The sequence below is a fragment of the Somniosus microcephalus genome, chromosome 1, assembly GCF_052327205.1.
Source record: "Somniosus microcephalus isolate GS21.2 chromosome 1, FLI_Smic_1.0, whole genome shotgun sequence".
Lineage (NCBI taxonomy): Eukaryota > Metazoa > Chordata > Chondrichthyes > Squaliformes > Somniosidae > Somniosus > Somniosus microcephalus.
This window is the reverse complement of record NC_140987.1, coordinates 423,212,595-423,227,483: the sequence shown is the minus strand read 5'-3', so window position 1 is coordinate 423,227,483 and position 14,889 is coordinate 423,212,595. Positions and strand designations below refer to the sequence as shown.

The window sequence follows — 14,889 nt, the reverse complement described above, 5'->3', positions numbered from 1 at the left end:
ACTGGGCCTTAGGCCTCCCCACCCTTACCGTATCTTTTTCTGTTCCTTTTTCTTCAATTTACATTTACACCAACCTGTAATGTATTGAGGCATCTTTCTGCAAATGAAGCGGACTATTGAAATCTAAGTTGTTAATTTATATCTCCACTGATGCGCAAACCTTCACAACCATCCGCCTTCCCCAAAGACTCAAACATTTTCCCCAATGAGCACAACTTAAAGTTTCTATAATTTATTGATTTACTATGAAACCCAATATACAGAGGTAATCAGTACAGCAGAAGCCATGAGGCTAGAGGCAAATTTGCAATTCAGCCCATCTGTACTCAAACAATTTCTTGCAAACACTTGGTCCAGTCATCTACTTTTCCCTCCATTCTTGAGGAGTGATCTTGCCAATGGGTGAAAAGTTCCAGGTGAGCCCAGTCTGTGTACAGACCTACATGCAAACAGAAAATAGAGTAAGAAACAATGCACACAGAAAAATTACCACATCATATAGCCTGATAACTGTTCAAGGTTTTGTTTGAAACAACAGAATTTCATTCATCAGTACTCTAGCTAGGAAAACTGGATTTTTAAGTTTTCAAATATCTGTCGGGTCCATAAATAAAACTGAAAAATTCATTTTCTTAAATAAATGACTGTTCTGCACATTGGCATACTTGTGGCCAAAAGACACCAGTGTGTTTATTTTAAGATCAAGGAAGCACCCTAAAAGTGATTAGATAATGAAAGTGCTGGATGTAAAGTCCTTCACTCTCCAACTACGGTACTAACTGAATTATAATGGGCCGTATATTCAGATCCCTACAGGTGTGTACGAGCTATCTACACACCCATAGGGACATCGGAAATGCCGGTTTCAGGCATGCCATGCGCTGAAAACCGGCATTTCCGATCTGTCAAGAATCCTCTTGACAGATCGGACACCTGCCTTGGAGAAGGGCCTCTGCGGGCGGACAGTTCCGCTTTCTGGAGAACCTCTGCCCGCAGAAAACCCTTAGAAATTTTACGCCTGGTAAAAGCGGGCATAAGGCCTGCTTTTACCAGCATAAGATTTGAAAAAAGAAAAAAAATATTTCCCCCCCCCCCACTCATTTACCATTTAAAAATACTTTTTAATAAAAGTTTATTTTTAGCCCTGTAAAAAACTAATTATTTTTTTCAAATTTGTTTAAAATATTTAATTTATTGTAATATCAACTCATTTTAAAAATGTGATTAAAAAAATGTTATTTAATATTTTAGTGTTTTTGGGGTGATCTCCATTCATATATTTGGCAGGTCTATCTGTCAAGTGTATGAAGGGAGATTCCCTTCTCCTATTGGCTCCCATGGCCCACGTGATCCTAGGGACGCTTGCGATTTCGGGAGCCCTCAAGTAAATCCATAGATTTTTTTCCAGATCGGAGGCCTCTGCACGCAGGAAGCCTCCGATCGGAAAATACGGCCCATTATTGCACTGACCTCACACCACACACTACTTTTCATTACTTGTTATAGATTATTAGGTATTATTTTCAGACATGCTTGGCTCAGCTTTGGATGAAGTCCAGCAGTCACCTTTGGAATTCTCCAAAAAAAATCAAAAGCATCTAAAAAAGCACAATTACCCCAACATGCTGGGTAACAAAAGTGCATGAGTGTAAACATTTAAACTTAATTCTTTTTCCTTAATATCCAGTGACCCCTGCCAGATACAGGAAACTGTGTGTTATCCGGAGGCTAACTGTCCGGAATGCTCGAGCCACCGGCAAAAATCAGGAGCTGTTTTTGTTAGGTTTTTTTCTTCTCGTTGCTTTTTTCCTCAACAGTCAAGCTCTGCAAGGTCTGCTGAAGCTGTTGCTAAGCTACAGAGACGCTTGGACTGTTTAGAAGCTGTTGCAGGGTTTGTTGACAGATACGGAGCTCAGAAGCTTCCGTATGTTTCAACATTAGCGCTGGTTTGTCCGGCAGTTTTGAGGGAACGGCAACAGCTTGGTCCCGTCGGTGCCGGATAGCACAAAGTTTCCTGTACTAGGGGAATCCTTATAAATTTGATTTTAATAAACCTTCAACAAAATCTGTCAAGAGTCCTTGACAGCCGAGTGGATAAATGCTATATAGTCAAGGCAGGTTCAAGGTTTAATCTCCGTATTGATAATCAATCTGAAGGCATAGGATTGAGAAAAATCACTCGAGAATCCCGCTGCTCAATATGTAGCGGCCCCTGCTGGAAAGTACAGGTTGTGAGGTCAGAAAAGGTCTTGGCTGCAATGTCAGGCATGCTGTTAGCCCGATCAAATGGCTTGCCGATATTGGTCCGGAATTTGCGGTCGGGATGATGGCGAACTGGCAGCTTTCGTCGTCATTCCGCCATTGAAACTGACCGCAACTACAGGATTTGGTGTCTGTCCCAATGACAGCTCCGAAACTGGCTGTGCTGTGGCAAACCAGCCCCTCTCCCCATCACCCAGAGCTGGCAATCAGTGTAATCTCCTAAATCATTGAAACAGATGAAAACTTCTGCTTTTCCGCAGTAAGTACACTAATAAATTCCCCACTAAAAGTTAGACCCAAAAGGATTAGGTGTAACTGGGGTTTTGATAACATTTGTTTAACAGTAATAATGCGAAGGGCCTAGATAATTAATTTTTATTTTGTGCAATGTGACATTTGTTCATTTTAATAAAAATTATCTTTTTCAAAAAAAAGTTTAACTTTTTTTTAAAGTTTGTCCATCTTCATTTCAGGTTTGCCTTTTACCCGTGACAGAGCCCCAATCTTTGTTTTGTTCTCTACCATTTTATAAAGTTAGAATTTTAAGAGCTTACTCGCTTCCTTGGTCACTGTCTGTGAGAATTCTGCGTTTTGATTGGCTGTTTAGACAGCTTGTTGATGTCACAGCAGTTCGCACAAGGGGATCCCCACTATACTTCACAGATTTGAATTGAATGTCGGAAAACCCAAAGTTCTCAACACAGGGATCGCGAGATCCTTGTGCGAAGTGTACTTCAGGACCAGCAGCGAAGGCATTTGCTTCGCCACTAACCGCAAATTCTGGACCATTGTCCAGGTTCACATGAATGGCCAGTTGGACATGGCACCACAATACAGTTTGAGACACCACCTTCAGAAGATTGGAAAATAAATTAATCTACGGTTAGGAATTTGCTGCAAGTGTGTTAAGATTAACTTAACACTCAAATTCTATTTTGCTTTTAAAACACCATTTAACTGGTTTAATTCCTCAGTAACAACCTTGACAGCCTATTTCTACATACACAAGAACTGCAAAGCAGGACAAATCCAAACTGGCCAATTACCGCCCCATCAGTCTACTCTCAATCATCAGCAAAGTGATGGAAGGTGTCGTCGACAGTGCTATCAAGCGGCACTTCCTCACCAATAACCTGCTCACTGATGCTCAGTTTAGATTCAGCTAGGACCACTCGGCTCCAGACTTTATTACAGCCTTGGTCCAAACATGGACAAAAGAGCCGAATTCCAGAGGGGAGGTGAGAGTGACTGCCCTTGACATCAAGGCAGTATTTGACTGAGTCTGGCATCAAGGAGCTCAAGTCAAACTGAAGTCAATGGGAATCAGGGGGAAAACTCTCCACTGGCTGGAGTCATACCTAGCACAAAAGGAAGATGGTTGTGGTTGATGAAGGTCAATCATCTCAGCCCCAGGACATCCCTGCAGGAGTTCCTCAGGGCAGTGTCCTAGGTCCAACGATCTGCAGCTGCTTCATCAATGACCTTCCCTACATCATAAGGTCAGAAGTGGGGGTGTTCGCTGATGATTGCAGTGTTCAGTTCCATTCGCAACTTCCTCAGATAATGAAGCAGTTCATACCCGAATGCAGCAAGGCATGGATCACATTCAGGCTTGGGCTGATCAGTGGCAAGTAACATTCACACCACACTAGTACCGGGCAATGACCATCTCCAACAAGCAACAGTTTAACCACTGCCCTTGACATTCAATGGGATTACCATCGCCAAAACCCCCACCATCAACTACCTGGGGGGGCACCATTGACCAGAAGCTTTACTGGACCAGCCACATTATTACTGTGGCTACAAGAGCTGGTCAGTGGCTGGGTATTTTGCAGCGTGTGTCTCACCTCCTCACTCCCCAAAGTCTTTCCACCATCTACAAGGCACAAGTCAGAAGTGGAGGAGGGGGGGAACACTCGCCACTTGCCTGGAGGAGGGGGGGGAACACTCGCCACTTGCCTGGAGGAGGGGGGGGGGGGGGGGAACACTCGCCACTCGCCTGGAGGAGGGGGGGGGAACACTCGCCACTTGCCTGGAGGAGGGGGGGTACACTCGCCACTTGCCTGGAGGAGGGGGGGGGAACACTCGCCACTTGCCTGGAGGAGGGGGGGAACACTCGCCACTTGCCTGGAGGAGGGGGGGGGAACACTCGCCACTTGCCTGGAGGAGGGGGGGAACACTCGCCACTTGCCTGGAGGAGGGGGGGGGAACACTCGCCACTTGCCTGGAGGAGGGGGGGGAACACTCGACACTTGCCTGGAGGAGGGGGGGGAACACTCGCCACTTGCCTGGAGGAGGGGGGGAACACTCGCCACTTGCCTGGAGGAGGGGGGGGAACACTCGCCACTTGCCTGGAGGAGGGGGGGAACACTCGCCACTTGCCTGGAGGAGGGGGGGAACACTCGCCACTTGCCTGGAGGAGGAGGGGAACACTCGCCACTTGCCTGGAGGAGGAGGGGAACACTCGCCACTTGCCTGGAGGAGGAGGGGAACACTCGCCACTTGCCTGGAGGAGGAGGGGAACACTCGCCACTCGCCACTTGCCTGGAGGAGGGGAACAACACTCAAGAAGCTCGACACCATCCAGGAGAAAGCAGCCCACTTGATTGGCCCCCCATCCACCATTTCAAACATTCACTGCCGGCGCAGCATGGCTGCAGTGTGTACCATCTATAAGATGCACTGCAGCAACTCGCCAAGGCTTCTTCGGCAGCACCTCCCAAACCCTCGACCTCTATCACCTAGAAGGACAGCGGCAGCAGGCGCATGGGAACACCACCACCTCCAAGTCACACACCATTCTGACTCAGAAGTATATCTCCAATCCTTCATAGTCGCTGGGTCAAAATCCTGGCACTCCCTCCCCAACAGCACTGTGGGAGTACCTTCACCACAAGGACTGCAGTGGTTCAAGGCTGCGGCTCACCACTATCTTCTCAAGGGCAATTAGGGATGGGCAATAAATGCTGACCTTGCCAGCAACGTCCACATCCCAGGAATGGATAAAGAAGATCCAGTCATGTTATGCTAACAAGCTCTGAAACACAAATTTGCTCCACCCCATTCTTCAACCAGTTAAAGTTGAACTCTTTCTTGTAGGTCACAAACTGTAGCAACAAAGCTGTGATACAAACCTGTAAATAGTTCACTGTAATCTGAAGCAGAAGTTTGACCTACTTTACTTCTTGGCTGAAGTTAACATTAGAAAGTTAAATATGGTCCTATGTTAAAGCTGGATTATAAAAATACTTAAAAAGGCTAACAGAATGATGGCCTTATCTCAAGGGGACTAGAATACAAAGCAGTGCAAGTTATCTTGGTTATATGAAGCTTTGGTTAGACCCCATTTAGAATGCGGTGTTCAGTTCTGGACACCGCATCTTGAGGATATATTGGCCTTGAAGTGGGTATAGCGCAGATTCACCAGAATGATACCGGGGCTAAAGGGTTAAATTATAAGGACAGGCTGCATAGACGAGCCTTGTATTACCTTGAGACTAGAAGATTAAGGGGCGATCTAATTGAGCTGCTTATGATTAAAGGATTTGATCGGGTGGGTAGAAAAAAAAATCTATTTCTTCTTGTGGGAGAGCCCAGAACAAGGGGACATAACCTTAAAATTAGAGCTAGACTAGCGGTGAGGTCAGTAAGCACTTCTTCACACAAAGGGTACTGTAAATCTGGAAAACTCTCACCCAAAAAGATGCTGAGTTTAGGTCAATTGAAAAATTAAAGACAGAGATTGATAAGATTTGTGTTAGATAAAGGTATTAAAGGATACAGAACCAAGGCAGATAGATGGAGTTAAGATATAGATCAGCCACAATCTAATTAAATGGCAGAACAGGCTCAAAGGGCTGAATGGCATACTCCTGTTCCTGCAGTAGATCCTACAACAGCTTAATCTGAATAGTTAAACTCCAAAACCGGACAAAATAAATGTTTGGTTCAGAATCTCTTTATAAAACGGTCATGTTTTACAAACCAGACTTTTGCAACTTAATCTAGTTTGCAGCTAGTTTTAGCAAGGAAGGCAAAGAACAAGATTTGAAGAGATTGAACATCAGATAGGACATGCAGACAGAAACCTTGAAGTGGCGATCTACTTTAGAGAATAATCAGTACCCAATAGCTAGGTTTGGTCAAAATTTGGATAATTATTATAGAAGTGTTTTGAAAAAACAAGTTAGAGATGAATAAGCCACACCATAAAATATTACAAATCCCTCATTCTAGGGTGAATAAAAAACATCTTTACTGTTGTTTCAGCACCTGATGACGCAGAGCAGGGGACACAGATTCAATCCCCATGCTATGGAATTGCTGTAAAGCAGCATCAAGCAGATTAAAGCAAGTCATCAGCTCACAGAAGGAGTGGCAGAGGCCAAGGAGTCCAATCTTGACTCATGTGGTGTCTGACAAAGTTATTTGATTTTAAAAATGCAGAGCAAGAGCAAATAAAAAGGTTGGTACTGTGTTTAAAGAAACTTACATAACTCCAGACCGAAAGAGAGAATACTAATCCTCCCAAAAGGATAGCATTTCCATATTTGTCATGGAAGTCAGGACCAATTTTTTGGTGAGCTTGTCTTGTTACAACTTGGCGAATGCTCCGACCTAAAATTAAAAAGATCAACCATGAAAACCAGACAAATCCCTTTTTCAGCAACTACTAAATAACTTCAGGCTTGTCAAGACTTCACTGAATTCCACAGCCAGTGAGAGAACTCTTAAGAATTTGAGCTACATCTTGAGTAGTGTGTGCAGTTTTGGTCACCTTATCTGAGGAAGGATGTTCTTGCCATGGAGGGAGTGCAGCGAAGATTCACCAGGCTGATACCTGGGATGGCAGGAATGACGTACGAGGAGAGATTGGGTCGATTGGGCTTATACTCGCTGGAGTTTAGAAGAATGAGAGGGGATCTCATTGAAACTTATAAAATTCTAACAGGACTAGACAGACTAGATGCAGGAAGGATGTTCCCGATGGCAGGGGGAGTCCAGAACCAGGGGTCACAGTCTAAGGATAAGGGGTAAGCCATTTAGGGCAGAGATGGAGGAGGAATTTCTTCACCCAGAGAGTGGTGAACCTGTGGAATTCTCTACCACAGAAGGCAGTGGAGGCCAATTCATTAAATATATTCAAGAAGGAGTTAGATATATATTTTTTTAAGGCTAAAGGGATCAAGGGATATGGGGAGAAGGCAGGGACAGGGTACTGAATTTGGATGATCAGCCACAATCTCATTAAATGGCGGAGCAGGCTCGAGGGGCCGAATGGCCTACTCCTATCTTCCTATGTTTACATCAAATGCTTAGGTAGCACAGCAGGTTAATGTATCACACAAGTGGTGGGATTCAGAGTCAATCCCCCAATCTGCTGAATTACAGCTGCTGCAAGAGGCACCTAGCAACAGTCAGACATCAATAGAAGAGTCATCATCACATTACTTGTCAAACCTCTCGACAGCCAGGACGTTATCACTCCTGACCTAAATGGTCCACTGAAACCAGGAAGGGAGCAAATGAGGGGGCAACTTAAAAAATATATAAGTTGTTAACAAAGGTATACGATATGCCAATAAATGCTCCCTTATTTAGAAACACCAAATAATCTGCCCAGTAATATCAATATATTCTGGAATTTCAGTTCAGTATTCCTTCTGAGGTTACATTTTATTTTTTTAAAGCAATCACAACAGAGATATTTAATTCAGTAGGGGAAAATCAATCAAGAAAAGCTTGATATTTTCAGGTAGGAGTATTCTGTGATCACTGAATGAATCACCTGAAATTGTCTTCAAGCCTGCATTGTTTCCACAAGTGCAGTGGTTGTATTTCAAAATGCAGCAAGTGATTTTTGCTGGGTTCAGCGATAGAGCCTTCACAAGACCTACTCTCTCTCACCTGCTGTCAGGTCAGTGACACGAGAGACAACAGTACTGTGGTACGTAGGGTTACACGGCATAATTGCACAGCTGCAAAATAGCAATACTGGCTAAAGAACACACATTCTGATTTAAGTTACCTTTTTGGTCAGTATTGACAGTACTGTACAAAATCTTTCATTGGCAGAATGACAAAGATATAAAGCTGATTTAAATTCAGTCCCACCTTCCCCTTTTACAGATATTGACGTCCTACAAGTGTCATTCTGGAGTAGTGAATTCAGTCTGACCACAGATCTGCAACAGCAGATTTAATACATTTTATTGTACAATAATCTAGACTATTTTTTCACTTTCACAGCTACCAAAGCGTCTACAATTTTGCATCAGTGGAAGCTAAATGTAATTCATGCTTCATAAATCAGACAATTAATATGATCGGTCATTGACAAATCATTGCCATCACAGACACATGGCCAAGAGGGTTAGAGTAGACACCATACTATTTTACACCAAAAATCGCAGTCCATACTGTCCAGTCAGGGCAAATGCCATGGAGAAAGAATTACAGTAAGGTAAATAACCTCAAAAAAACCTACAACACAAAAGATCAAGTTTTGTGATGAAACATTTAACATCTGGTTTGAAAGGTATATTCAGTTGACAAATAAAGCTTAGTTTTTGGCTAACCTGGGCTTCAGTACAACTTGTAAACATTAAAATCTCAAACTTCTTTCAAGTATCAGTTTGAAGAGTGACTTCATTTCCATTTCTACTCAATTTCAAGACTCTGATAAAAGGTGACACGCTTGCAGTAACCATAGTGTATGGGCTTAGGCTTTTCGTTGGAGGCTGCTCCTTAGTTAGAGGATCATCTATAAGAACCAACAATAACTTGTATTTATATAGCACTTTTAACGTAGCAAAAAGTCCTGAAGCACTTCACAGGAGTATTAAAAGACAAAAAATGTGACAGCGAGCCACAGACAGTTTTAAGAAGCATCTTAAAGGAGGAAAGAGAGGTAGTGAGGCAGAGAGGTTAAGGCAGGGAATTCCAGAGCTTAGGGTCGAAGCAACAGAAGACACGGCCACCAATGGTTGAGCGATTATAATCAGGGATGCTCAAGAGGGCAGAATTAGAGGAGCGCAAATATTTGGGAGGGAGGAGAGAGGCCATGGAGGAATTTGAAAACAAGGATGAGAATTGTGAAATCGAGGCGTAGCTTAACCAATTGATAAGTCAAGGCCCTTGGCAATTTCAGAGGGACTGTATAGAGGATACACAAAACCAGAACAAGATTTTCAAACTCACGTTACATTCCCACCCAACAGCGAACACTTTCGGCACAAAACCGTGCACCCACAATAACGACTCTGCTTTTGCAACGCTGATTTACTCCTTTTTTTTTAAGTTGCTTCAATTAGGGTCACATTTCCGCCCTCTTCTCCGCTGTTCGACACAACGGAATTGAAACGACCTTCAGGCAACTTACAGAAATCCCTTGCGGAAATACAACCATTAAACTCTTAGTGAAGCCCAGACGGCCCCAAATCCCTCCACTTACCCGACAGGGACAACAGACTCTTGGTCAAAGGCACCATCTCCGCTCCGTTTACCCTTCACAAAACAAAATGGCACACACCACGGCCGGCCCCCATAACGCATGCGCCAAATACAGGGCCGTCAACCATGCAGATTTAATTTTTTTTTATATTCATTCCTTTTTTTTGCATCACCTTTTTATTTAAAAAGATATTTATAGGCTACAACGAAAGAAAGTAAAACATGTATCAAAAGGTCTTTGGAAAGCGGTTGGCATTAAATGATGGCGCATGCGCACTTAGAATTGTAGTCCGACTCGATAAACTACAGTTCCCAGAATGCTGAGGGGCCGCCCCCCCCCCCGCACTGATTTTTTATAAATCTTTTCCTCGCCGATGTCATTTTACAGATGATACTGTGGATAAGATTAATACTGAATGTTGGTATTTAATTGGAGTAAAGAGTTGGTTCAGTCTCTGTGGTGATCTTACTCTCTATTCTGAATTAAAAGCCCGGAACCTCGCAGTTTTATTTTTTTATCGGAGGATGGCGGCGTGCGACCGGTTAAATCCAGCTTAAAAAAAATACTAAAATGGTACAAAATGCTCAGTGACACAAACTTGCTGTTTGGATTATTAAGCCTACCAGTGGTAGTTTGAGCATGAGTGTCAGGATGGCCGAGTGGTCTAAGGCGCCAGACTCAAGGAATAAAGTCCTTCCGCAATACAAGCCGGGGTATTCTGGTCTCCAACTGGAGGCGTGGGTTCGAATCCCACTTCTGACACATACTTTTTTTAAAAAAAAGCTCTACATAAATTACATTTAAAACAAAACAATGAATGTCACGGATCCGCTGCAAATATCAATATTTTATAAAAATATTGTAAATAAAATAATTGAATGAGTCACCCTGACTCCCCAGCGACCAGGAAATATAATTGCAATTAGCACCGACTGCACGACATGCTGTAGAGGCCAGAGGCTGAGAGAAATGAGCAGGAGACCAGGATTTTACGAGAGGCAAGTGACATAGGATACTGCAGAATAGACAGGAGAGGCGCACCGGGACCAGGAGAATTGAAAATGATGGTAATCACTACTAAACATATGGAGTCACTTGCGAAAAGGGCCCAAAGATTATCTTTCAATGTGTTTGAGATGCAAAATTATTACAGATATGTCTGTTTTTTTTAATGTAAGAAATCACACAACACCAGGTTATAGTCCAACAGCTTTATTTGAAAGCTGTTGGACTATAACCTGAAATCAAATAAAGCTGTTGGACTATAACCTGGTGTTGTATGACTTCTTACATCAGTTTAGGTAGCTAGTGGGGGGCACTACAATTGGTGCCAATGTTCCAGGGCTGGGAGAAGAAGAACCAGTAACACTCTACTGGAATGTGGACTTTGTGGCTATTGGAGGAGGACACCGTCAGTCTTGGTGCGATACCCTCTGAGGTTGAATATCCTTACTGTCAAGGCTTACTCTCGAACAATCACCACTTAACAAAATACCAGCGCGCAGGCATGGAATTGTATCCCAGACATAGTTATGGAAAAATCTGACCAAAAAAAAGGAAATTCTCGAAATTTGTCTGATTACCTTTGGAAATCGAGGAGTATTTTAATTTTTTTTAAAGTAATAAAATAATATTAAAATATGTTCAGAAAGTTGTCAGATTTTCCAAACCGAAAACAATAACCAACTAGTAACTGCTGCCATTTAATTTCACTATATAACTACATAAGATAAAAGGTAAATCACATGGATATAGAAATAGGAGCAGAAAGCAAAAAATAGTGATATATTTATATTTTTCTGGTTGGTGGGATTGGGTAACCGCGTGCTCCAAGGATCTAGCCCAGGATCTCTTTTGCTTTGCATTTATATATAATAATTTGGATGTGCACACTGGAGAAATTATACTGAAGTTTGCTGATGATACCAAATTAGAGGGCATGGCAAACTGTGAGGGACAGTGCGAACTGTGAGGAACAGTGCGAACTGTGAGGGACAGTGCAAAAAGACTACAGGAGAACGTAAATGAGTGAGCAAAGTAGGCAGATGGGTAGCAGATGAGTTTCAATGCAGAAAAAATATAAACAGATTTTTGAGTAAAAAGAGCATTGCAAGGAAGTATACCCTAAATCATAACGTTTTTAACGGAGTGGAGGAAACGACAACTCTGGGAGTGCAAATACTTAGATCTTTAAAGAAGGAAATGGGCAGGCAGGTAGAAAATGCATAAAAGGCAAATTCCGGGTTTTATATATAGGGTCATAGAAACATAGAAGATAGGAGCAGGAGTAGGCCATTCAGCCCTTTGAGCCTGCTCTGCCATTCAATGAGATCATGCCTGATCATCCAAATTCAGTACCCTGTCCCTGCCTTCTCCCCATATCCCTTGATCCCTTTAGCCTCAAGAAATATATCCAACGCTTTCTTGAATATATTTAATGAACTGGCCTCCACCGCCCTCTGTGGCAGAGAATTCCACAGGTTCACCACTCTCTGGGTGAAGAAATTCCTCCTCATTTCAGTCCTAAATGGCTTACCCCTTATCCTTAGACTATGACCCCTGGTTCTGGACTCCCCGGCCATCCGAAACATCCTTCCTGCATCTAGTCTGTCCAGACCTGACAGAATTTTATAGGTTTCGATGAGATCCCCTCTCAATCTTCTAAACTCCAGTGAGTATAAGCCCAATCGACACAATCTCTCCTCATACGTCATTCCTGCCATCCCAGGTATCAGCCTGGTGAATCTTCGCTGCACTCCCTCCATGGCAAGAACGTCCTTCCTCAGGTAAGGTGACCAAAACTGCACACAATACACTCAAGGTGCAGTCTCACCAAGGCCCTGTACAACTGTACCTATAAAATTCTGTCAGGCCTGGAATTCTCTGCCACAGAGGGCAGTGGAGGCCAGTTCATTAAATATATTCAAAAAAGAGTTGGATATATTTCTTAAGGCTAAAGGGATCAAGGGATATGGGGAGAAGGCAGGGACAGGGTACTGAATTTGGATGATCAGCCATGATCTCATTGAATGGAGGAGCAGGTTCGAAGGGCTGAATGGCCTACTCCTGCTCCTATCTTCTATGTTTCTATGTTTCTATGTAGCAAGACATCCTTGTTCTTGTACTTGAACCCTCTTGCTACGAAGGCCAACATACCATTTGCCTTCTTAACCGCCTGCTGCACCTGCATGCTTACCTTCAGCGACTGGTGCGCAAGAACACCCAGGTCTCTTTGCACTTCCCCTTCTCCCAATCTATTGCCATTCAAATAATAATCTGCCTTCCTGTTTTTGCCACCAAAGTGGATAACCTCACATTTATCCACATTATAGTGCATTTGCCATGTTTCTGCCCAATCACCCAACCTGTCCAAATCGTACTGGAGTTTCACGACATCCTCCTCACAGCTTACCCTCCCACCCAGCTTTGTGTCGTCTGCAAATTTGGAGATATTACATCCAATTCCCTCGTCCAGATCATTAATATATATTGTGAACAGCTGGGGTCCTAGGACCGATCCTTGCGGTACCCCACTAGTCACTGCCTGCCACTCGGAAAAGGACCCGTTTATTCCAACTCTTTGCTTTCTGTCTGCCAACCAGTTCTCTATCCAAGTCAATACCTTGCCCCCAATCCCATGTGCCTTAATTTTGCACGCTAATCTCTTATGTGGGACCTTATCGAAAGCCTTCTGAAAGTCCAAATACACCACATCCACTGGTTCTCCCTTATCAAGAAAATGACGTTCAATACTGTATATATAAGACATTACAGTTGGATTATTATGTGCAGATCTGGGCACCCCATAATACAAAAACAATCTTCAAGCCACGGAAAGAGAAGATTCACTGGAATGAAACCAAGGTGAGCGGTTATAGTTAAAGGTGAAAAAGAACAGGGCTTTTTTCATTGGAACAGAAATGGTTAAGAGAGTTTTGGTAGAGGCTTCAAAATTATAACAGGTTTTGAGAGGGTAAGAAGTGAAAGATTGTTTCTCACGGATTGGCAAATAAGGAAACATAAAGTCGGGAGTATTAGTGGAAGAAAAGGGGGAAGTTAGAAGAATGTTTTTCACACAGAGGGATGTTTAGCATGGATTGTTTTATTACAAGTGGGAATTAAGGCAAAGACTATAACATCATTAAAAGGAAATCGAATAAGGGTTTGAAAAGGAAGAATACATAAGATATGAAGGGTGGACCGGGAAATCGGATCGGAGGACACAGCTGCTGCTGGAGGCTGCACTGATACCAGTGAGTTGGGCCAAATGCCTTCTTTCTGAGCTGTAATTTCTATATTACATTTAAAGTTTTAATAATTAAAATTACTTTGAAGAATGAATTATATACAATTAAATGAGAAATAATTAATTCAATTAAATATTATTATGTAAGACCATTATGTGGTAATGGGAGGAAATACTGTCTAAAACAGACTAATTTAGTGCAGACTTGGATAACTTGGCTGCTTTTTAACAAAAAGCAACAGGGACAATAATCATTTCTCATGCAGTACCGCAAGAGAGCAACAGGTGTCAGCAGACTTGTACAGAAGACCATAATTTCTCACATAGATGGCCTCCTTTAAACAGCAGCAAGCACTTCCTTCAGATTAGTGGAGGATTAAAAAATGTGGTTTATGTAGCAGAGAGAACATAACTTCAGATGCATTGCAGTCTGTGATTGTACAGACCATTAGACTTCCAATATCGGATGTACAAGCGAAAAAATGGGTGTCAGGATGGCCGAGTGGTCTAAGGCGCCAGACTCAAGGAGTAAAGTCCTTCCGTAAACCCGGGTATTCTGGTCTCCAACTGGAGGCGTGGGTTCGAATCCCACTTCTGACACATAATCTTTTGTTACGCACGGATTTGTTAAAGGCAATAGCAAAATACTGCGGATGCTGGAAATCCAAAATAACAACAGAAAACGCTGGAAACATTCAGCAGGCCAGGCAACATCCATGGAGAGAGAAACAGGTTAATGTTTCAGGTCGAAGACCCTTCGTCAGAACTGGAAAAAAGCAGGAAATAGAACAGATTTTAAAGCAAGTTAGAGGCTGGGAAAGGGGGGAGGGGATGAAAGAACAAAAGGGAAGGTCAGCGATAGGATAAAAAGCAGGAGAGATTAAGAGACATTAAGCAAATCATTCTGATGAAGGGTCCCAGACCT

At 43.0% G+C, this 14,889-nt stretch overlaps 1 protein-coding gene and 2 non-coding genes across 3 annotated transcripts; 2 read left to right on the top strand and 1 right to left on the bottom strand.

Moving 5' to 3' along the window:
* Positions 1-216: 216 nt before the first annotated feature.
* Positions 217-9,829, bottom strand: cox7b (cytochrome c oxidase subunit 7B). Its single transcript, XM_085999890.1, has 3 exons — positions 9,719-9,829; positions 6,758-6,882; positions 217-439 (listed from the first exon to the last, which is right to left on the bottom strand). Exons 1-3 carry the CDS (start codon positions 9,753-9,755, stop codon positions 362-364), a joined length of 240 nt encoding a protein of 79 aa, XP_085856016.1. The 5' UTR covers positions 9,756-9,829; the 3' UTR covers positions 217-361.
* Positions 9,830-10,363: 534 nt separating this feature from the next.
* trnal-caa (transfer RNA leucine (anticodon CAA)) lies at positions 10,364-10,480 on the top strand. The gene is made up of 2 exons: positions 10,364-10,401; positions 10,435-10,480. It is a non-coding gene; the product is annotated as a tRNA-Leu (tRNA).
* Positions 10,481-14,452: 3,972 nt separating this feature from the next.
* Positions 14,453-14,564, top strand: trnal-caa (transfer RNA leucine (anticodon CAA)). Its single transcript has 2 exons — positions 14,453-14,490; positions 14,519-14,564. It is a non-coding gene; the product is annotated as a tRNA-Leu (tRNA).
* The last annotated feature ends 325 nt before the right edge of the window (positions 14,565-14,889 follow it).

Bases quoted from the DNA above. Each gene is read 5' to 3' on its own strand.
- cox7b (XM_085999890.1), bottom strand. From the start codon at position 9,755: ATGGTGCCTTTGACCAAGAGTCTGTTGTCCCTGTCGG. The intron at 6,883-9,718 runs GTAAGTGGAGGG...TTTTAATTTTAG, and splicing joins GAGTCTGTTGTCCCTGTCGG to GTCGGAGCATTCGCCAAGTT. The intron at 440-6,757 runs GTAAGTTTCTTT...GTTTGCATGTAG, and splicing joins CTCTTTCGGTCTGGAGTTAT to GTCTGTACACAGACTGGGCT.